Source organism: Notamacropus eugenii, chromosome 3 (genome assembly GCF_028372415.1).
Source record: "Notamacropus eugenii isolate mMacEug1 chromosome 3, mMacEug1.pri_v2, whole genome shotgun sequence".
Classification (NCBI taxonomy): domain Eukaryota; kingdom Metazoa; phylum Chordata; class Mammalia; order Diprotodontia; family Macropodidae; genus Notamacropus; species Notamacropus eugenii.
The window spans coordinates 70,868,285-70,892,505 of NC_092874.1; the positions used below are offsets into that span (position 1 = coordinate 70,868,285).

At 39.5% G+C, this 24,221-nt stretch overlaps 1 protein-coding gene across 13 annotated transcripts in view; it reads left to right on the forward strand.

Annotated features, from left to right (window-relative positions):
• The window catches only part of SVIL (supervillin), a 266,599-nt gene that overhangs the window by 50,400 nt on the left and 191,978 nt on the right, over positions 1-24,221 (forward strand). For 12 of the 13 annotated variants that reach the window (XM_072651890.1, XM_072651879.1, XM_072651891.1 and 9 more), the window contains one exon: positions 18,198-18,288. Coding sequence is in view for 1 of the 13 variants with exons in the window: in XM_072651868.1 (XP_072507969.1) it covers positions 21,141-21,207 (67 nt within the window). In the remaining 12 variants the exon portion in view is untranslated. Of the gene's footprint in view, positions 1-18,197; positions 18,289-18,899; positions 21,208-24,221 lie in introns of those variants that run through there. The other variant, XM_072651868.1, reaches the window with a different exon arrangement.

Consider the following 24,221-nt stretch of genomic DNA (forward strand, 5'->3'; position numbering starts at 1 on the left):
AAGGGGACTTTGACCCTAGGGTGCTGTGACTTGAGCCTATACTCTGTATTGCAACATGCTGCCTCCCTCTATTCGAGATCTTTCTCTCTTCTCTACATTCCCTCCGTTTTTATCTCATCCATGCCCATACCTCCAACTATTGCTTTATGTGGAATGACTTCCACAGAGTAGTCCATTAGTATAAGCTTTAGGCTTACCCTAAAGAACCAGCCTTACATCTTCCTTCACCTAGTGATGCTTGTGCCCCTCAATACATGACCTCTCCCATCTGTTGTTACCTCCTTTCCCTCCCCACGGTCACCATCATAGTTCAAGCCCTTATGACACCTCTGTTGGACAATTGCAGTTCTAGCTTCCAGCCAGTAATCTCCTAATCCATAAGAACAGTCATATTACTCTATCATTCAAACATATTTTGTGACACTTTGCCCTGTGATTCAAGAGTATCATTTGCATATGTATATTTTTCTTTAAAATTAGAGTTAACATAAGAGTCATTACATCTGAGTTCTTGGATTCTATATCCCACTTAGTTAAAAAATAGAAAATCCTTTGTTTGGCATTCAAAGCCCTTTATAACTTGACCCCCTCCTACCTTTCCAGTTCCTTATACTTTACTTCATCCTTCCTCCACCCCCACCCCCCACTATGTCCTCTGTGATCTAGTGACTGGCTAGTATCCTTGCTACTCCTCACACAAGACTCTTGACAATTAACTTTTGGCATTTTCACTGTCTGAGTCCCATTCTCTGAACTGCCCTCCTTCATCATCATCTTCACCTCCTGGCTTACCTCAAGTACCAACTAACATCCTGCTTTTTACAAGAAGCCTTTCCTCAGCTCCTTTAATTCTTTCCCTCTGTGAATTATCTTCAGTTTATCATATATTTATCCTTTTTGTACATAGTTTTTATGTATGTTGTTTTCTCCCTTAGACTGTGACTCCTTGAGGGCAGGGGCCATTTTGCCTTCCTTTTGTGTCCCCTGGGTTTAGCACAGTACAAGGCATAGAGTGCGTGTGTGTTCGTCATTTGCTGCCGAAGAAGACCATGCCATCAGAGAAATGACATGACTTGCACTTGACTTTGTTTTGAGTAAGGGAGGGCTGTGCAGGTCACCAGCCTCACTTCTACTCCAGAGCCATCTGAATCCAGTGACCAGATATTCATCAGGACAACTAGAGATGACCCCAGGATGAGGCAATTGGGATTAAGTGACTTGCCCAAGGTCACACAGCTAGTGAGTGTCAAGTGTCTGAGGTGAGACTTGACCTCAGGTCCTCCTGACTCCTGCATTGGTGCTCTATCCACTGAACCACCCAGCTATCCCACAAGGCATAGAGTAGGTACTTAATAGATGACTTGTTGATTTGATTACAGAGGATAGTGAAGAGCTCTGCTCACACAATGGACCTTTTGTATTCTCCAGCCAATGATGTTCTTTATCTGTGTCAATAATGAACCTAATATTTAGAGATTTTTATTGATTCCTGTGTCTGGGTAACCTGGCATCATTTAGAGGGAAGGATTTTCTCGTAGAAAAAAAGCTGAAGTAGTTCTTTTGTAGTTGGCTTGGTAGCTATGGGTCTTGTAATACCTAGAGGGTTTTGCTTGACATCAGGGCTTTAGAATCTCTGTTGGATCCACAAAGAACAGAGTGAATTAATATGAGAGATTCAGCCTTGACCCAATTTTCTAGCATTGCCACTTCACCATGATTAATATTTAACAGACATCTGAGAATCCAGATATAATACGTCTTGAGGCCATTATAGAATCCAAGGCACCAGCCACATTAATCCAAACTTGGCAGGTGGTTAGGAGATTTTTGTTTTTATTCTGAGGAGTTCCTTTTTTTCACCTCAATAAGATTTGTCTGGTTTTGAGCCATTTGAGGAGGCAATAAGGTAAATATTTGAACTGTTGCCCCAGAAGAAGCTGAGAAAGCAAAGCTACCTTACCAAGGCCAGAATATGTTTTGTCTGGGATGATGGAGAAACAGATGGGCAGTGTAAAGATGATAATCTTTGTTAGACCACTTGCAAACCCTTAGTATAAAAGGAAATCCCAAGTTCAGATTTTAAAAGCATCTTGACATCTTAAAGCAATGTGCCAGGAAAAAACCTGTCTTTAATAATGAATGCTGTGGGAAAAGTCACTAAATTTGGAAAAGATTTTTGAGTAAGGAATCTTATTTGGAAAGTAAAACAATGATTTTTTTTAAAAAGAACTGATCTTTCCAAAATGTATCCTAAGAGATTTAGTGCAGAGAAACACCTGGAAAATCAATCGAAGGATTTTGAAAATATTGCTAGAATGAAGGTGTTTTTGGTGTTTTTTATGCACCAGGAAGTCATTTGAAAAAATATACCCTGGCCCCACAGTACTGAAGGGAGGGGGAGCTTGTGCTCTAGAGAAATTGGCGGCAGAATTGCTTTTGTAGGGTGATTCCTATGCATTTCCCTTTGGGTAAAACTTGTGGTTTTAAAAACCAAAAGCAGACTAAGTTTTAAAAGCTGTTTTAAAGCTCAAAGCCAACTGGATTGAAATATTCTATCCTCGAAAAGGAATTAATTCCAACGGATGACTAAGCTATGGCCGCCAGGGATTGCCATTCCTCGTTTTGGGAGTGTACTCTACTTTGGTTTCCCCATCAAACTCAGGATTGATCCTCTTATAGACAGACTAGGAAAAGAGGAGAAAAATATTCAAGTTGGTATCCTAGAAGAACCTGTGCATTTAAAAAAAAGCCAGGTTTCTTAATTCCAACTAAAACAAATTAAAATTTTTCCGTACGTTCTATGTTCTAGCCATGAGTTTTGTCTTAGAGTTAATAGATGCGTTTTTAAGACTTCCTTAAGTTACCATAATTTAAAAACTGGACGTTGATCCTTCAATACACACATATGTATCTAATTCTATGTTATAGGATTCCAAATTTTAAGGCCAGTTGTATGTGTGTGTGTGTGTGTGTGTGTGTGTGTGTTGTGTTTTGGTGCCATTTCTAGATATAACCTTATAAAATGCTTACAGTAGGCTCCTTTATATGTAAATCATAGAGCAATTAAAGACAGTAATCTATGAGCAACTAATGGAGCTTTGAAGTGGAATGTTCTGTAAACACTGTTGATTTAGAAGAATTTAATATGTAAACCAAATTTATTCCTAATTTCCATTTCCCCTTCCTCTACCTCTTCTCTGCTCTGCTCTTTTGTTATGTAAATATAGTACAGAACACCGAGACTCCATAATATTGCTGTACTCTTTTGTTTTATTTTCCCCCTTGGGTTAAATGAAGGGGATCTTCAAAGGGTTGTTGATATAAAATATTTCACAAAGCTTTGAAGATTTTATTAGATACACTGGAAGTCAGTCTGTTTCCTGGAGTCAGCTGTAAAGTGAGTGTCACAGAGAACCTTGTCTTAGTATGGATGACAAAATAAATGCTCATCAACAATATTGCTTGCACACACACACACAAAATCAAACTTGCTAACAGAATATTTCCATACTTATATAATTCAATATTCACACTAGACGGTGTTAGTTCAAATGAATATACATTTAACCTCTCCTTAAAGGGTATTTCATTAGTCATTAGGGCAAAGAAAAAGGCTCGCAGATTGGTATTGTCATTTGCATTTCTGAATAACTTAAAACTGCTGTTGTATGAAGGAGTAGACGAAGCATTTATTAAGTGCTTACTAGACTGTGCTAAGAATTGAGGATACAGATAGAAAAGTAAAACTTTGTGGTCAAAGAGCTCACTCTCTAATGGAGGGAGACAATGTGTATCAGTCAATTAGGGAATATTTATAAAGCATTGACCTTGTAGCAGACGTTGGGGTTACAAAAAGAAGCAAAATAGAGTCCCTGACTTCAGGGAGCTTACTATCTAACAGTGGAGACAACACGCAAACAAATATACACGTAGAGAAATTGTATTATAGATGTTTAGATTTGGAAGTGTCCTTGCTAATTATAGTATCTCACCCTTATAAGAGACCACTAGGAATTCCTCTTCACCATCCTTGGCATATGCTTATCTTACCTTTGCTCTAAGACCTCCTGTGAAAGGTCATTTCCTGCAGCCTATTTCTCCTCTTGGATAGCTCTCATTGTCAGACCACTGAATTGTTAGTCAGTTTTTCTGTCTTTCAAGCCAAAATTTAGCTCTTTACACTTCTGCTTGCTGCTCTCAGTTCTGCCTTAGAACCTACCTAGAACAGATCTAATTCCTTTTCCAATGGACAGCCTATCAGATGCCTGAAGACAGCCAATACATATTCCCTTTTCCTCCCACCCCTTAGTCATTCTTTACTGCCTACATATTTCCATTTATTTTAACCAGTACTCAAATGGCATTATGTCAAGATCTTTCACCAACCTGGTCATCCTTCTGGGGACATCCGTTCTCCAGCTTATCAACAGCCTTCCAGCTTCAGTCATTTTCATTGGCTGTTCCCCATACCTGGAAATCTCTCCCTGCTTATCTCTACTTCCTAGTTTCTCAGGCTTCCTTCAGATCTAAGTTAAAATCCTATCTTCTGCAAGAAGCCTTAGTACCTTCCCTCCACTAGCCCAAGCATTCCCTATGTAGAGGCATACTTGGAGATATTAATCATAGAAAAGTTATGTTTGCACTATACTGTAGTCTTTTAAGTATGCAATAGCATTATGTCTAAAAAAAACAATGTATACACTTTAAGTAAAACATACTTTATTGCTAAAAAATGCTAGCCATCATCTGAGTCTTCAGCAAGTTATAATCTTTTTGCTGACATAGGGTCTTGCCTCGATATTGATAGCTACTGACCAATCTTAGAGTGGTGGTTGCTAACAGTTGTTGAAGGTGGGGATGGCGTGGTGGTTTCATTGTTATCCAATGAAGTTTTGCTTTGTAGATTGACTCTTCCTTTCACTTGAACATTTAAAGGCCATCGTAGAGTTATTAATTGGCCTAATTTTAATATTTTTCTGGCTCAAAGAAAGGGGGGGCATTGGAGAGGGAGAGAGAAGCTATAGACAGGATTAATACTAAGTAATGAACTGGAATTAAGAGGGGGATAAGAGAGAAGACTTCCAGTAGGAGGTGGGATTTTAGTTGGTACTTAAAGGAAGCCAGGGATGTCTGTGGAGCAGGCAGAACACACATAACATTTATCAATTAAATTCATTGTCTTATGTGGGCTCATTTTGTGGTGCCCCAAAACAGTTCTAATAGTAATATAAAGATCAGTGACCACAGACAACCATCGCAGATATAAACATTCTGAAAAAGTTTGGAATATGGGGAGGATTACCAATATGTCACACCTAGATACAATGTGAGCACATGCTCACGTTGGAAAAATGGTGCCGATAGACTGGCTCCATGCAGGGTTGCCACAAACCTTAAACACGGTAAAGCAATTTCAATAAAACAAGGTTTGCCTTTCCCCCTTATTTGTACATGGTTGTTTTCATTCTGTCTCCCCTTTCAGAGTATGAGCTTCTTGAGAACAGGGGCTGTCTTGTACCTTTCTTTGAATCCCCAGTGCTCGGCACATTTGCTGGCGCTTAGTAAACACCTTAATAAATACTAGTTGATGTGAATGACTCTACTCTTCTCAGCAATACAGTGATCTAAGACAATTCAAAGGACTTATGATGAAAATTGTAATCCACCTCCAGAGAAAGAACTGATGGAGTCTGAATGCAGATAGAAGCATACTATATCTCACTTTCTGTATTTTTTTCTTATTTTCCCCCCTTTGGCTCTGTGTCATCTTTCACAACATAACTAAAATGGTAATGTTTTTGCATGATTGAACATGTATAACCTATAACAAATTGCTTTTAGTGTCAGGGAGAGGGAAGGTGAGGAATAGAGAGAGAAAATTTGAAACTCAATTTAAAAAAATGAATGTTAAAAATTGCCTTTACATATAACTGGGGGGAAAATAAAATATTATTTAAACAATTCTAGTTGACTTGCTTCCTAAAATCTGTCTCCCAAAGCTGGACACATCAATTCAGATTTTGTTTCATCAGAGTACGGTACAACAATACCACCACCTCTTTAGTCTGGGATAATGCAAAACAGCATTCACTATGTTGATGATCGTTACATTCACTGAGTCTGGGCTTTCACTGACACTCACGGAACTTTTTTCTTTCAGAGGAACTGCTTTCTACTGGAAGCCCCCCAAATTGTGCTTGCAGATTGATTTTTTTTTAAAGTCATAGTATAGGACCTTCCACTTATCCCTATTAAATTTCATCTCCTTAGACTTAGGTCAGTGACCTAGGCTATCAAGATTTTTCTGGATCCTAATCATTGTCCCAAGTTAACAATTTTTTTCAGTTCTGTGTAATTTATAAAATTAGCAAGTATGCCATTTTTGCTTTTATGTAAGTACTGATAAAAATGGTTATCCACCGCAGAGCCAGATGTAGATCCCTGGCCCCTTTCACCAAAGACCTTCACTGTTGGACTTTTTGTTTTTATTTTATTTTTGGTTGGATCTGTTAGTTCGTGGGCATTAGGAAGGTTTTTGTCAATCTCGATCAGCATCTGCTCTGTGGCTGGTAGTCTTAGAGGGCTGCCTCGGGCATTGAGAGGTGCCAGTGAGTTCTCAACTTTCTCTGGTATCACCCAGACCCATGATGTGTCTGAAGTGGGACTTGAAAGATATTCATTATAGCAGCCTGCCCTTGATATTGCTTCCAAGTTCCTTTAGAACCAAGAATCACAACTTCTTGAGTTCAGCAATTCAAGTTTCACATTCCCCTGACTATTATTTTCCAAGTCATATCTTTTTTCTCATTTCTACAAAAGAGTATATAAAGTAACTTTTCAAATGTTATGCTTACCTAAATCTAGATAAACTTTCTCAAGTTTAACTGAATATCAGTCTAATAACCTTGTTCAAAAGGGAAATGAAATGAGTTTGTTTTGATTCCTTTATTTTAATTTTCATTCTGAAATAGAATAGAAATAGAATGAACATTTGTATACACATAATAGAACAGGAAAAAAAAAGATTGTCCATGAAACTGCAAGCTTGCTTTTCTTTTTAAGTATATAGTAAGATCCAACTTTCAAAGTTATCCTGCTTGTCTGACTTTCTTCCTGCCTTTGTGTTTTCTATCCATGTTTAAAAAAGAAAAATAATGACTGTGTCTCTTTTTTGTGGGGATTACCCCATCCTTCTCTCTTGACCTTCCTACCTCAGCCTTCTGTTTTCCACTCCTCCCTCTTTAGAAAAGAAAAAAAAGCCTTGTAACAAATATACAGCATATTTAAGCAGAACAAATCCCCATATGGGCTACGTCTAAAAAATGTATGTTAAAGTGCAGCTTGAGCTCCATCACTCAAACTTTTAACATCTGGTTGGTCATTGTATTGATCAGAGTTTCTAAGTCTTTTCAGAGTTGTTTTTCTATTCACTTTGCTCTGAATCAGTTAATATAGATCTTCCCTTCAGACTTTATCTGAAACTATCCATATCATCATTTTTTGTAGAACAATAATATTTCATTACATTCTTATTTGGCCTTTCCCCAGTAGATGGACACCTTCTTCATTTTTGCTCTGACAAAAAGTTGCTAAACATCAAGCTAGTTTGCCATGTTTCCTGATGAAGCCAACTGTAGGTGACTTTTCGTGGTGTAGATGCTCACTAACCATCTCTTTAATAATCCCTTGCAGAACTTTTTTAGGGAGCAGGGACAGATTATTGGCCTGTCATTTGTGGACTTTCAAAAAAATCCTTCTAGATCCAACTTAAGCCTCAGCTTCTTTTTGAAGCCTTCCCTGATTACTCTGATAATTAGGTTCAGGATAATGGACCTTTACGTAACTTATCATCTGTACTTTATCATTCTAAAACTTCAATTCTTCATCGGACTTATTTCTCTTTGAGACTTCACAGTTTTGTTCTTGAGTTTCCCATCCCCTCCTGAGCTGATTTACAGAATTTTAGTCTATTTTTTCTATTTATCCTTTTTTTCCTAAACCCTTTGAAATCTGCTCTCCCTAAATCTTAAGTGTATTCCAGGCTATTCCTAGATTTCCTCTTTCGATCATAAAATCTAATATGGCATATCCACTTTCCCCCAAGATTCCCTTCATTTCCATTCTGGTAGCCAGATTGTTAAGCAGTTTCAGATCTATTCTTCTAGTCCAGCCCTCTCATTTTCCAGATTAATGAACTAAATCCTAAAGAAATGAAGTGACTCACCCAAAGCACCCTCATGGGTAGTGTCAGAACCAGGTCCAAAACTAGGTTTACTAGTTCCCACTCCAGTGGGAGCTCTGCTCTACCATGTTCCCTCCAGAGCAATATGGTGCCATTGTCATAGGATTATAAATCTAGTGCTGGAAGGGACATTATTAATTTAGCTCAGAGATGAGGAAACTGACACTCATGAACAGGAAGTGCCCTGGTCTCAAGATTGTACAGGTGGTCAGTGGCAGAGGCAGATTTAAACCAAGGTCTTCTGACTGAAGTCCATATTATCTATACTGTACCACATACTTTTCTCCTGGTCTAGTTTAAATAAAAAGTTAGTTTGGAATTCAGTCTTTTTTTTTCTTTTGTAGTTGGAATATTGCTGGTACCCACGTTGATGGTCAAAATTTACCTACTTTGCTTGTTTCTTCATCTGAAATGAGGAAGTTTAATGTAATTGACCCTTTGCTGAGGTACATAGAGTATCCAGCCATGCTGCATTATTGTGGCATGTTATCTTTTCTGTAGACATCTTATATAGAGTACTTTAACAAATGCTCATCACAATAACCCTGTTATTTTTTTTTTTAAAGAATTCAGCTGTTTTATGGTGAGGTCTGTGTTTGCTATAATTCTAACTGTGCATTGGGCTGCTTGCCGCCTCCTCTATCTTTGTCTAATCCATAAATACATTCTTAGGATGAGTAGAAGGACGGAGCTGCTTGTTCAAGTCTATTTTTGATAGTGGAGGGTTCACATCATTTTCTAAACACTCAGGTGTGAATTCTTAAATTACTAAAAGATCTTTTCTTACTGCTTATGAGCCAATTAGACGTGTGTGTGTGTGTGTGTGTGTGTGTGTGTGTGAGAGAGAGAGAGAGAGAGAGAGAGAGAGAGAGAGAGGGAAACTGGAAGGGGTGGGAATTCGTAGGGGAAGTTGTATAAGTGCTTTGTGGACCCTTATCAAAGATAATAATAGCCTGTTTCATGATGTAATCTTGTCACCATAATTGTTCTGAGTTTTAGAAACAATTCCTGAAGTCTGCATGTCCTCTGTCAGTTAACAAGCGTTTATAAAGTGATTATTATGTCCCAGACATTGTGCCAAGCGTTGGGGATGTAAAGAAAGGAAAAGCAGTCCCTGCCTTAGAGGAGCTTCCATGCTAACGAGGGGCCCAGATGTGAACATAACTAGATACATGGAAGATTTACACAACGCAGAGGGGAAGGCATCTCAGGGAAAGGCAGTGGCCACTGGGGATACTTTTGCAAAAGGTGTGATTAAGGTGTCCAAAGTGAGTTTCCTTTCTTCTTCACTTCCCTAAACTTTGAATTCCAACCCAAATTATATTTGAGCCTTTATAGTCAACCTCATTTTAAATCTAATCCCTTATGATCAGAGTACTTCACATCCCCTTTTTTGAGGAGACAAATGGCTCCTCGGAAAGCTAGGAGAGCTTTCCTGGCCGATTGATACACATGGAATTATTTAAACAAAGTCATGGATATCTTTGGGGCTAGAGGGTGCAGTCAGAGCTGGGCTTTTGCCCTAGTGGTGATACTTGGAGTGGAAGGAGAATTAGAGCAGTTCTTAGAACTGGGAGAGAAAATTAATTCTTACTGTTGAGTTCCCTGCAGATGTGCTGTAACCGCTCCATATCCAGGCTCCAGGAGACTTGTTTTCCTTAAACAATTCTTTATTGTTATTAAAAGTACTAGTGTTCTCTTCATACATGTTGGACACTAGCCCCATGGTTTGTTGAAGCTTGAGAAACTTTGGAGGCAAAGTGGATTAAAAAAAAAATCTCTGCATGAAGTGAAACAGTCCTTTCCCCTACTTTTGTCTGGCCAGCAAAAATCTTGTAGGAGTTTGCTGCACTTTTACAGCTGACAGGTGCTTGTTCCATGGTCAGAGAGAGACTGAAATTCAGTCAATTTTCAAGAGTCAGGATTTTTGTGAATGTGACTGACTTTATATCTCCAAATGAGAGCCTTTCTTCCATCTGTGTATAAATTATATTAGGAGTGGTCAACAAATAAAATGAATGTTTATTTCAGAACATGAATAATGACATTGCCAACTTTGGACTTCAGAAATCAAGGACTATATTTTTACACATAGCAATAAATTATCTTTTTTAGAAATGTGAATATTATAGGTCAATACTACCTATGAAAAAAGAAAGTTGTACCTTGTGATTTCATCTTTCATACTACGTATTCATGCATATATATATATATATATATATATATATATATATATATATATATATATATATATATATATATATATATATATATATATTAAATTTGAAACTAGTTCCTGACTCCTATTAGCCACTTATTTGTTTAGATGTGGAGACTCAGAAGAAAAGTTCGGATCTTTTCTGAAAGCATTCAGTTTTTTTAGTTTCTGTGGGAACTGTCCTGATCTGACGTTTGCCTCTTCCTTAGATGCCGCCATCTGGGTAACTGAATTGACACTTGCTCCTACGGGCTTAGAACAGCACAGCTTGCTGGGGCTAGTGTATGTTTTGGCACATACTTTTTGGTTTTCCCTTTACATATTCTTCCTGTTTATTTTTTCTTTTCCCTGCTCCTTTCATACTTAAGAGGGGAAAAAAAATATTTGCTTCAGAGGTGTTAACCAATTTTATTCCTGATGTTTCTTTAGTGAGATATCCTCTCCTCTTTCTTCTTTAATATGACAAAATTTTCCTCCTTGGGACTCTGCTTAGGCTCTGTGGCTGTGTAAGAGCCTCCATTGCCACCACAGCTCCATTGTGACCCTCTGTCTCTTAGGCAGATAGGGAGGCCTGTTACAGGGTTGGTTTTTGCATATGGGCCTGTTCACAACCCAAAAAAAGTAGGGGGCAATTAACCAGAGTCCATTAGGTGGCATTCCCTTATTCTCTTCTCTTTTTTTTCTTATAAGTCAGCAAGTCTTTGTTCTTTGCCTGCTTTGTGCCTGGCACTGTGTAAGATACTGCCCCGGCTTGCAGGAGGCTTAAAGTTTTGTCAGGGATACAAGATAGAAATAGATGTCATACTAACTTAAGTGTGACCTAGACTAAGCTTGCTAGTTCCGACAAGGGAAGGAGACTGTAATGAGGACCGTGAGGGCTTGCTTATATACAATACACAAACAAAACTGAAGGCCTGGCCTCTTTCAAGACCAACATTTCACCCATGAGGAAAGGGAGCTTCATGTCCATAAAGGGAGTTTGTTTTTATCAACTCCCTAGGCAGTCAACTTGATAACCTTAGGACCTCTTGTGAGCAGCGTTGCTGAACTATAGAGAGGCAGGGGGAGAGGAGGCAATCTAATCACTTCTATACCTGCATGAAGAAAGTGTGGGAATTCCAGATGCCTAAAGCATCTGTAACAAAGTGTAACAGAATCATGCAGTTCTACAGGGGACACAGACCCAAACACCGAGAGAGTTTGGTGGGGTTTCTGGCTCTAGGCAAGGAGGACTTATTTTAGAGGTATCAACTTCATGTGTTGTCTACATCAGCTGCTATTTTGTCTCAAAACATCCTCCCACACTTGGTGGTATGCCAGCCTCTAAAAGCCTTCCCTGGAAGAATGAGGTGCTGCTTTGCTTAGGTCTTAAGGAATACTTCAGTCTATTTCTTTTCCTTTCTAAGTTTTGTTATTGGCTAATAAATATTTTTATTACACCACAGTTATTTCTTCCCATATCTCATCTTGAACATGACCTTACAACAAAGAAATACACTCCAAGCATCCAAAAGACAAGCTGCACCTGACCATATATGTCCCATTCCACATCCATAGTCCCCCACCTCTATTGAGGAAAAAGGTGTATTTATTTTTTCAGCAGTTCTTCAGGACAGACTATCCATCATCACTCAATCAATAAACATTTAAAGTGCCTACTATGTGCCAGGTACTTTGCTAAGCACATTCATTAGTTTGATTATTTTTTAAAGTTGTTATTATTTACATTATTATGTCATTGTAAATAATTTTCCTTTAGTCATTCTATATCACTTGCTTTCTATTCTGTGGTTCCCTGAATTCCTTATTTTTCATTTTTTCTGATGCAATAATCTATTATTTCATATACCAGAATGTGATCAGTGGTTCCCTATTTGATGGGCACCCATTTTGGTTCCAATTCTCAGTCAGCTGATGACCTAACAGATGCACCTTGCTGGACTCAGAGTCAGGAACACCTGGAGTTGGATCCTCCCTCAGACACTGACTTGTGTGGTATGACCCTAGGCAAACCATTTAACCTCTCTCACCCTCATTTTCCTTATCTGTAAAATGGGAATAATAAGAGCATTTACCTTAACGGGAGATGATGTTTGTAAAGAGATTTGAGAATCTTAAAGCACTCTATTTGGGTGCCCCCAAAGTCAGGGCAGTTCTAAGCTTTAATAGCTCAATTAAGCTATAATAACTTAAAACTGCACATAAGCTATTAATGACTAAAACTACTCTTAAGACTTTTGGGACACCCTGCATAAAGATTAGCTATTATTTTTATTGTTAGTAGAAAGAGTGGTACTGTGAATATTTTGTGTTCTAAATGAATTATATTATGTATGTATTATAAGGTGTGTGTGTGTGTGTGTGTGTGTAAATTATAAATGTTACTTTCTGTTGTTGACTATAACCCCTGGTGGGTAGAACTGATTTAAACACAAATTTCAGAGTCTTGAAAGAAATACTTGAACCCCTGAAGCTCCAAAGCCCAGAATTCTACTCCTGTCCACAAAGGGTTGTTGAATACTTAAAGTGTGCACAAAAGACATGGTCTCAGTATATGACACACTTGTGAAATCTAGCAATGAGAGAAGATATTATAAAGAAGCCCTGGCCCTCGGGATCAGAGTATATAGGAAAACTTCAAAGAGAAGCTTAAATTTAAGCTGGTCCTTAAAGGATCTAGGTAATGCCTAGGGACTGGAGATGTCAGAAATTAAAATACTTCTTTGGCATGTGAGGACACCTTCCTCCAGGAGCTTTGCTTTATAGAAAAACTGGCCAGGGAGAGAGTGGGGTACCAGGAAACCAAGTCCCATAGCTTTAGTAAGGGGCATAGGTTGGCTCTTTGGAGAAAGGTAGCAAAAACACCCCCCCCCCCTTTTTTTCTTAACATTTTATTTTCTCCCAATTATATATTAAAATAATTTTTTAACATTTAATGCTTTTTTTAAGTTTTGAGTTTAAACTTTTATCTCTCCTTCCCCAAGATGGTGAGCATTTATAAAACTTCTTAACAGGTGTGTTAAATCGACATGTTTAATAACATAAGCACTAAATTCCTATCTAAGGTACCTTAAGAGTAGTGTCCTGAAATTCTTCTCAAAGTTTAACTCTCTCTCTTCTTCTCCTCCTTCCACCCAAAAAGATATATCTCCTCTCCTTTTCCTAGGTGTGGTAATTGCTAGAAAGTATGCCAATGACTTTTTGTAGCCTAAGAGTTCATTTAGAAGATCAAGCAAGCCTTTAGAAGGACCAAATGAAGAAACCCACATTTTCCATTAACGTTTTGCAGTAGCATCTTTCTGTCTTTGAAAGGTTATCACTAGACTTTCCGGAAGGAGTAACCCAGAGTCATGCTTCTGATAGGGTTACTTAGTCTTTGTGACTTTATAGGACCAAGCAGTAGAGTTTGAAACACTGTCCATGAAATTACCTATTTGAAGGCCACTTGTCCAGACTGGCCGTGAGCAAAGCTAGCCCTGGTGGTGGGCCACATGTTTTGATTTGATCACGGTAAAAGGTTATTTTCTTTAAAAAACACCATTCTTCTATAGTCTAAGGCAGGGCTTTTTAAACTTTTTCCATTCATAAACCCTTCAGTACTTCATAAAATGTGGGTCACAACCCCATATGGGCACCTGAAATCATTTTTCAGATCCTTCCTTGAGTAAGGTTTTTTCTTCCAAAGGCTCCTATTAAAATGCAAAAATATTCCAAAATAATGCATTCTCATTGACAGTCATTAATGTTTCATAATATGAGTTTAATTTCTCCCTAGATGTTCTTAGGGTCTGAGGGATTAGGCCACAGGAAAAGTAGGTATTGATGTGAGTCAGGAATTCATAAAGGGTTTAGGAACCTAATTCTCTGCTCCTTTCACCTCACTCCTTTTCCTTCCCCTACCAGTTATTTGGGCTAGCAGTAGGGGGATATATTATAGAATTTAAGCAATTTTGCATAGGAATAGCAGTATTATTTTTTTCTCTTCCCATGATCAGATATCATTAACTCTTGTTCATTCTTCTGACTTGTGTTCAGAATAGCTTAGCCTGGAAGTCCCAGGACCATGAATTTAGAGCTTGAAGAGTCCTGGAGGTCATCTAGTCCCACTCCTGAGGTCCAGAGAGTGGTTTTGCTATGGTTAGAAGTGATAGGATTTGAACCTGTGTCCTCTGACTGCAAATCCAGTCCCCTTTCTACTATACCATACTACCTCCCCAGCCCTTTTGGTGCCCACTGTGTGAAGAGTTGATTAGCTGCCCAGGAGTAGAGCTTTGCTGTTGGAAGGAATCTTAGATTTGTCTAGCCCAACCCATCCATTTTATGGATGAGGAAACAGGAAAAAGACCTGGCCATGGTCACACAGGCAGATCAAAAGGATATGGGTCACTTTTTAAAATATTCTTCAGAGAATTTCAGGATAGTGAAAAGCCTCTCCTGGCTTGGATTCTTTCACCAAAAAAACAAACTCCACTGAAACAGACCTGTCCATCAGGCATAGTGAATACTGGGAGTGAAGAAAGAAACATTTGTCCAGCTAACCAGAAGCATCAAGTGAAAATTCCTCACTTGCTTAAACAGCCTGAAAATCATTTCTGCCACTTAATTTTCCTTAGAAGTAAGGTTGTATTGACCATTAGTCTTTGAGGGGAGGAGTCCCAACTAGAGAGACATCTTTTGGCAGTGGATTCTACTAGGTGATATGGTTAATGAAGTCCTTCTCAGGGGTGACTGATTAAGTACCTCTAATTCCACAAGTGTTCAGGCAGAAAAAAAAAAACAGTATTAACTGCATGCTTTTTCCATGACTTATTTTGTTCCAGTTGTTTTAATGAATGGTTAATTAGGAAGGTTATACTTTATATTGCAGATTTCTTAAGGGGGAAAAAAATCATACCACAGAGCACTGAATAGATTTATGCCAAAGGAAAAGAGTGATTCTGTTTTGCCATTAAGTAAAAAGAAAATCAACTAAAAAACTTAGTAGTTTGCTGTCTGTGTGCACCTTTGTTTTCAAACACATGTGTAACTTTCACTAAACTTTTATGATCTTTAACCTAACACTCTCACTAATGAGGACATGGTTGACTACATCTCTCCCTCCTAATTCTAGAGCTACCTCAAGCAATTGGGGAGGTGGCATTTTTATCTAATGCCATTGACTTAAGCCTTCTTCCAAATAGTAATTTCCAATTACCATTAGCATATCCTTTCTGTCATCAATATCCTTCTGTGATTGGTACCCCAGTATTATTTAACCAATTAACTTCAATTAGCCTTTTCAAAGGGATAGTTAGTGGAAAGATATAGCAGGAATAGAAGTCTACTCTCCTCAGTGTCCAGAGGCCTGCTCTTTCCTAGTCTCTCCCAGTTCCTAGGGAGAGTGGGTTCAAACTTCACGTGGTTTTTAGATAGCCATTGCCCCACTTTAAAAATGGTGCAGGGGGCAAATGAGCTGCTGCCTTTCCCTCCTGGTTGCCTTTGAGCTGCTGGAAGATTGGGTTCAGCTCATCTCCTAGGACTTTGCTCATCACAGGGCCTGCTATATGAAACATCTGGCACCAATGTTGTCTCTCAGGCCTCTGGCAGATTGTTCTTCTGACCCTTTGAATTTCACAATTCAGAACCTCATATTATAGTTCTCTACCCACAAACCAGAAAGAATAGATAGAAGCAACTGCTGGTGGTAAGCCAAGTAGCCTCAGAGACTTAACACTGCTCTCAATGGGGCCAGTCAGGAGAGAGGAAAAGCCTTGGCCCCTTCCTCACAAACCTTTTGGTTTTGAGACTGGAAAGTAGACCTGCCCATGTTCAAGTTTCCTTGGGGGCTTGCATCAGGCAGAGCATGCTGCATATGCTCAGAAGAACTGGGCAATCTCTGACCAGTTCCAGTGGTTCCTTAAGCATAGATTACTGGGCATTTGAATTGCACCACATAGCAATACCTTTTAGTTGGTGAGAATCTCAATAGGAGATTTTGGCCAACTTGTCCTAAGAGAGGAAGCATCTTGTGTTTTCTCTCCATTGGTGTCCTAGTTGGGTGACTTTGGTGTCCCAGCAGGGCAGTAGGAGACAGGAGGGCACAGTCCACTCTGGTATCACCTTGTTAAAGGATTCCACCATACTCCAAAGCTCCAAAGTGAGGTGAAAGCTTTGAAACCTGAGTACAGATGTGTAATGGGGAGACCAATTTTCTTGTTGGCCTTTGTCCATAGAATAAGCTATTTTACAACTCCCAATCCAATAGGTGTTTATCAAGCACCTATACTATGTGCCAGATCAAGAAGGCTTTGCCTTATTTTTGCATGAAACATCGTAATGTGGTTTCTCAAAATAGAATACTAGGACAAAAGAAGCAATTTATAGTAAACAAGTGCTTACTATCAGTGTTTGGAGAGGAGATATGATGGAAATATCCAGGAAATAGTCAGGAAACTCTGAGTTGGACTACTTTGGAAATTCATTGTTGATTATGCCCACTGCCACTACTCAAAAAGTTAAAGAGGGCTTTTCTTTAGAATTAGAATTTGGCCTTGTCCTGTCTCCCAGAGAGAATCAACAGTAGTTCATATGCTTCTTCAGCCTTGTTAGAACAGCAGCATTAATGGTAATGGTAATAATGATGTTTATTATAGTATATTATTATTATTATAGTTTATCATAGGTTTGTGAAGCATTTTACATAGAGTGTCTCTTCTGATCTTCATAACAGCCCCACTGAGGTAGGTGTTATCAACATCACTCTTTTACAAATGAGGAAACTGTAGCTGATAGAGGTTAAGTGACTTGCCCAGGGTCACATAATTAGTAAGTTTTTGAGGCAGGATTTGAACTCAGATCTTCCTGGCTCCAAGTCCAACACTCTAGCCACATACACAATATGAAAAAAAAATCCACAGCCCCAATTTTTTTACAGAGACAACAGATTAATGACTACCTGTTTTCTTGGTTTTACTTTTCTCCACTCCCAGCTTAACTGGGCTCTTTTTCTCTCCCTCCCTCTCCTGCCTCTTAAGGAAACAGTTCAATTTCAGTCAACACCAGATAAGTTACAAGTTCAAGTCAAAATGGTGTTCTTTAAGCACCCATGTGGATTATTCAGTCTTTTTGATACCTAGGTAGAGAAATTTGTTTTGGGCATCTTTCTCATGTCAAACCTTCCCAATCTGCTCTTTCCTTTAAGTCTTTCCTGGGCAAAGGTAAAAAAGTAAACCTCACATTCTCTAAAATATTCCAAAATATTTTCCAGGTTTTATATCCTGCCCTCCCCCAACCTCCCAAATACTTTTTTGGGATATGAATTTACATTTGAGTAGTGACAATAATTATATAACATACCTTTCATCTACACCCACAAGACTTAGAACAACATTATACATATCCTGGGACAATGGGGAAAACAGAGCACAAGATAAAACTAAAACCAAAGACTTCTGATGTGTATTATTGTAGAGTTTATTAATTAACTTACTTTAGGTGAAAGAGAAAGGCCATCCTTTTAGGGAGTCATTTTTATAGGTTTGTTTTTTTTTTAACATGAGACAAACCACTATCCTTCAATTTCAATACTGACAGTGGATGAATAACTTAAAGAAGATAAAAGTGCTTCAGGGGCAGAAAATTAATCACAAAGATCCTGGTCTACTTTGGGAATCTATAAGGTTGTCACATCATTTGCTGTATTTTTCCCAGTTGGCATAATAGTGACTTATGTTTGTTTTCCCTTCCCTCTTTCTTTAGAGGAGAGTTTCAGTAGATCCCCTTGAGAGGGTGGAGAATGATGGTGTGCAGCTTCACAAGTAAAACCACATTTTGAAGATCAAACATTGAGGTAAGTGGGAAGAGGGGACATCAGGGGTAACAGTTCTGTGGTTAATACTTAACTCACCTTATCTATAGCCAGATAATCCAGAGATTGTTAGGTTGCCCTGTAAACTACTAGGAACTATTTCTGAATGGCATCAGTGCTCTAGGTAAAGTAGCAATGATAGTTCACATTTCTAGGGGTTTTTAAGGTTTCCTACTTGCTTTTCTTAACAGTTACCCTGTTTGAGAGATATTGCAGGTATTATCTCTTATTACATAAAAGAAGGGAATTGTAGATAGTAAGTGCACACAGGTGGTGACTACATGACTGTAGTCACATGATTTCTATTTTTGGAGGGGGGGCAGTCAATTGGGTTTAAGTTATTTGCCCAGAATCACACAGCTAGTAAGTGTCTGAGTCCAGATTTGAACTCAGGTCCTTCTGACTTCAGGACCTGTGCTACCTAGTTGTCCCTTAAATGATTTCTAGTCAAGCACTCTTTCTATTATGCTACACTTTTAGAAGCAAGAGAGTGGATTGGCCACTAGGGATGAATACCAGGAAAATTTTCTGTTATATCCTTATGTTTTTCCCTGACATCATTTTCTCTAGATGTACTCAGTCCAGGGGAAAGTGCAGAGGATCAGGGTTCAGTTCCTGTCTTTGACACTTATTATATGTGTATGTGTGTGTATACATATATATATATGTATGTATTTATGTATTTATACACATATGACCTTGGGAAAGTGACTGAGGCCCCCTCTCTGGGCCTCAGTTTTCACATATGTAAAAAGAAAAGAATCTCTGAAATCCCTTCCATCTCAAGAGCTATCAGCCCTACGAAATGGACCTCTTCTCAGCTATTAGCTAAGTTGTGGATGTGGGTATATTTGTGTCTTCTTGATCCCAAAGCTTTTAAGGCACTGGAGCAGTAGATTGAGGTCAAACACAGAAACAAACCACCAATGTGGATTGTTGGATCTGTTATCCAAAATCCTGGGGAATCTCGATTCAGCTGGCATTCTAGGTATACCTGTGAATGACTTGAATCCCCAATAAAGTTTTATAAGTCCCAGCCCTGGAACTGTCCTGGGACTAAATTGCCTCTGTTGGAACCAGATAATAGGGACTTCCTCCTTCACTTCTGCCACTCCTCACCCAGCATATTTGACATAATTGGGTTGCAAAGGTCTTTTCAGCATGGCGGTGAGGGGAAAATGCCAACATCATCATCACTTGCTTCATTTTCAGTACTGCAAACTCACATGGACTGGGAGATAATTTTGAGGTGGTACAAACAGGGAGGCTTATTAGAAGCATCTTTACTGAGTTTTTGTTGAATTGTTTGTGCGCTGAGACTGGATTATGGGTGCACTTCCTGCCTTTAGTCAAGATGTGTTCTTAAAGCAGATCCCTGTGAGGTCAAATTGTGGCTTCCCATGTTTTATATGGCTTCACATGCTTTTAGCGTCTGTTATGGTGCTGGTGGAGACACTCAGGAAGGGGGTAAAGGCAGAGCAACATGAAGTACAGGCCATTTGACAGAGTGGACATGGTGATAGTTCGGATGAGGCTCCCTGTACTGACCAGAGAGGCAAATCAAGTCACAGAAATTTATACTTCTCTGGAAACATGTTAGTGCCTATTAGCCTAATGAGTTCTCTTGATTTTTAGAGTCTTAAAGCATATATTCAAATTAGTGATCAATTGGTGACCCAGCCTCCTTCCCTCTTCTTAACGTCATTGTTGAAAGAAGACCCCTCCAAAGTCTGTTTTGCTCCTTCATGCAGACCTCATGTTTGAGCCTATGACCAAGCAGAGCTCACTCACAATGACTTTGAACAGCGCAGTGAGGTATTGTTGGATTTATTTCCATTTTTCCTGCTCAAGATGTTTATAATAATCTTTTCCCCTTTTAAGGAGCAAAATGCTATATATGAGGATGCTTCTAGGAGCCTTCTCCTGATTCTTTATGTGAAGCCTGCACACTCAGAGTATCCAGTGTGCTCTTGCAGACTTGACACAAAATCAGAGGGGTTCTTTGTTTTTCAAGCCCCGATAGACACTCTTTGTAGATTTTATTTTTGTGGTGTGGCGCTTGGGAGGGCTTTATCATATTACATTTATCAGGGCATTCCTCCTCTCTAAGAAGTGTCTGATTAGTCAGCCAGAGTGAATTGGATACTCACTTAGGACAATACCAAGAAGAAAACGATGCCAACCGATCCCATTTGGCTGAAGCCCAAACAGTCTCTAAGTAAAGAACCAGCTCTCAGGAATGGGCCCCAACTTCCTTTCTGCATGGTGCTTGTACTGTTGGGACTATGCACGGACCTCTACTTGACTTGATTTATGAGGGTGATTATCAGATCAATCTGCCCTCTTGGAGTGGTGAAGAAGGTGCAAAGGACATGTGGAACCGGGAGGTTGGATTTCTGGGACAGGAAGTGGTTAACAGGAGCTTGTTGGTCTGTTCTGCTCAAGATGCAGCCCCTGGGAAAAGCCTACATTCCTGGGTCACTGATCATGTCTCAGGATGGACAAGGTAGGCTTAAGTGTTCCTCTGGCCATCTCCAAGAAATGCACTACCTTGGGCAGGCTTGAGCTTTTCACTTAACTGGGGATATGCTGTTGATTTCTTCCCTCTGCCCCGGGCGGATCTGTGCAAATTGCTTTACAGTTCTCCAAGACTTGGTGTTTATCTTGTGATCCCGCCAGGCCTCCAACATGTCACAAACCTCAGGCCTGAACTCTACTGGTCTGTTTGATCCAATGAATGTGGGTGACGCAGGGAGAGACTGACTTAGAAAACTTAAGGGGTGGGGAGACACAAATGTGAAAGTGATGTTTGTGGGGCAGCCTAGACTAATCCTATGATCAAACACCTCTTGAAATTTGGTACAGCAGGTGAAATGCAGAGCCAACATTGGAAGAAGATAGGTAAGAAACTTCTTCTGCTTCTAAAATGATTCCAGCTGGTTAACTTTAGGGAGAGAAGTTTCAAAATAAAGGCCCAAGGAGTGATGGAGGGTAGTTGGCATCTCTATTCTGGTCCTAGTCCTGTAATGAGCTGAGCCGTTTGCTTCTGAATAAGACTATAAATCAGTAAAGGAAGGACTTCATCAGAGATTGCTTTATCCTAGCATGACCAAACTCTCATGTTTGTTTTTCTTAGCAGTAGCATTTCAAATACAGACGGCATAAATTGGACTCCAGGTAAAAATATTAATACTTATTGCTCCACCAGTGCTGGTAAGTAGAAAGCACATTGCTTTGTAGATGAGGCGGAGGGGAGGTAGAATTCTCCTTTTTTATATAGGATGTGGCTTAAGAGTTATTCCTCTTCTTTCAAGTGGAATTCATTGTGGAGTGGGTAAGAGAGAGAAGAATATAGAAGAATATAGGGTCACTTGCCTCTTCCCTATACTCCCTGTGCTGCATTTTGGCCATAATTGGGTAGCACAATCATCCTGGACAGAATAGCAGGATTTGAAAGGGAGAGTAAAAGTACTTTTCAGCAATTATCTCTCTGGGCCTCAGTTTCCTCATGTCTTGGAATAGATGGCCCCTGAAGTCCTATGATCCTATAGTTTTAGGAATGTGGGCAAGTTTTCTTTTAGAGTTCACATTTATTTGGATACTCCTCTTAACTTTTTTTTTTTTTTGCTGGGTTTAAGACTTTTTGAGCATTCTTTGGCCCTGGGAGAGAGTTGTATAACCATAAAACTCAAGAATCCTGGCCATAGAAGAAATGTTCCTTTAAAAACCCCAAGGACAGAAAATTGAAGGCAGCTGTGCACAAGAATGATGAAGCCAAGTGATAGTTGAGTTTGGGGAGTGCCATGTGCAGTTTTCCCAGCCCACTCATGCTGTGGTCCCTTGGAGATGGGAAAAAAAAAAGAAGGTTTTGTTGATGGTGGTTTTTTCCAGGTTGGAAGAAGAATCTGAAATCGGACTTCTGCACACTTCTGGGTTGTGGTTTCTTAAAAAGGCAGGGAGGCAGAGTGAAGACTTTTTGGTGCTCATGGTTGCCCATCTTTCGATTGCTCCTAGTGGCCTGGCTCTTCTCCATATGGTGCACTGGAGTTTGAATGCCATTTCTTGAGGATAGCCATAGTTCTCCAGGCTATTCGTGTTCTTCCCGAAATCAAGACATTGAAACTAGAAGGGACCAGGTGTCTGGTCCACCATCTTGTTTTCTTAATTAGACACTTAGGAGGAAGAGAAGCGAAGTGACTCTTTCCAAGACCACATGGACATGTGGGGAGAGGTGAGCCCAAGAGTCTGAGGCTCGGGTAAGGATGATGCACACAGGTTCTGCTTTGAGAAGGGAAAGAGGAAGGGGTGGGGAGAGGGGGAACATTTATTAAGCACCTACTATATACCAGGCACTGTGCTAAGCTTTACATATTATCTTATTTGATCCTTCTACATTAAAAAAATAACGGGTGCCTTGGTCCTGTTCACCCCCTCCTTTGATAAAAATGAAGCCGCTCTTTTTCTGTCATTAGCTGAGTGGACCTTGTTGAGCTTCTGTTGAGAGGCCTGCTTTTAATCACATTGCTCTGTTAGATCTTGAAATGATGATTCATGTTTCTTCCTGCCCAGGATTAGATTACTGTAATTGTTCTATGATAGACGCCCACTGGGGATCTGCATCATTGCTTGTTGGTATAGAAAGTGGGGTTAGGTTTCTGGTGAGAGAGGACCGAATCTGCCCATGTTAAAGTCCTTGGCCAACACCAGAAATATCGATGAAGGGCCTGCTGTTGTTCCTGGTCCTATTCTTGACCATAAGAGAGGCTCTGAAAAGGGACCATAGCCTTTCTTTGCAAATAAACAATAATGACTACCTAATTACACTAATAAGTTTACCTATGCGTGTAGTTCTTGCATCTTCATAAGTGCCCACAAATATGTTTGTAATTGAGTTAAGAGGAAGATGTCCTTTGAGAGGGAAGATTAGGAGGCTGAGATCAAACTCTGCTTAGGCTTCACAGGGGAAATGACTTTTAAATAATGGATGATACATTAGGTTATGCCAGGCATATGGTAGGGCCTACACAGACGGGCCAAGGAATAAGAAATTAATCACCACAGACAAGGGGCAGTGAGAAAGTATGAAGAATAAATTCCCTTCAAGTGTCTCCGTTTTGGTGTTTCTCTTAGCAACCATGTTTCTCTCCCTTCTTCATGCAACTATTAATAGCCTTGTCCTTCCCGCTTGGAATGGGAGCGTAGACTTCAGGTGAATGTGTATCCTGGAAGTTAGGAATGTTTGATAACAGGTATCTAAACGAGTAGATTGGAAATATATTTATCTATTCTGAACTCCTCCCCTCTTTCACCCTTCAAAGGTATTACTACTTATATTTTTGAACTTCCTTTTCCATTTGTTCAATTTTCCTTTTCAGAGTGATGTTCTCATCAGTGAATTCTTTTTTTATAATTTTAAGATCATTGGCCAGTTTTTCTTTTATATCCTTCTTCAGATGTTCCAGGTAATCTAGTTGTGCTTGCAAGAAATTCATAGTCCCATCTGAGGTTTCAGATGGAAGTACAGTCTCAGCTCTGACCTCTTTGGTGTTTGTGTTTTGGTCCTTATTCCCATAGAAAGATTCTATGGTTTTTTCACTTTTCATCTGCTTTTTCCGATTCATGATGTTGACTGAGTGTTGTAGCTTCTGGTTCTTTCAGTCAGAAGGTACAGATCTTTAAATTGAGCTGATGTGTCTAGGCTAAAAGCAGGCTTTTGTTTTTTGTTTCCCTGATCAACCCTGGGGTTAGCTTGTTAGGTGTGTGGGAGGGGTGGTCTGGTCTCAGGAGATCTCCTCAGCTGACCTGAGGCAAAGGCAAGGTCAGGGGATGGTGATCCCAGCTTCCCTATTGTCTTCCCTTTTCCCCTGGAGGGCTGGGGCACGCCTAGAAGCTAATGCGTGTTCCCGCCCCTCCTG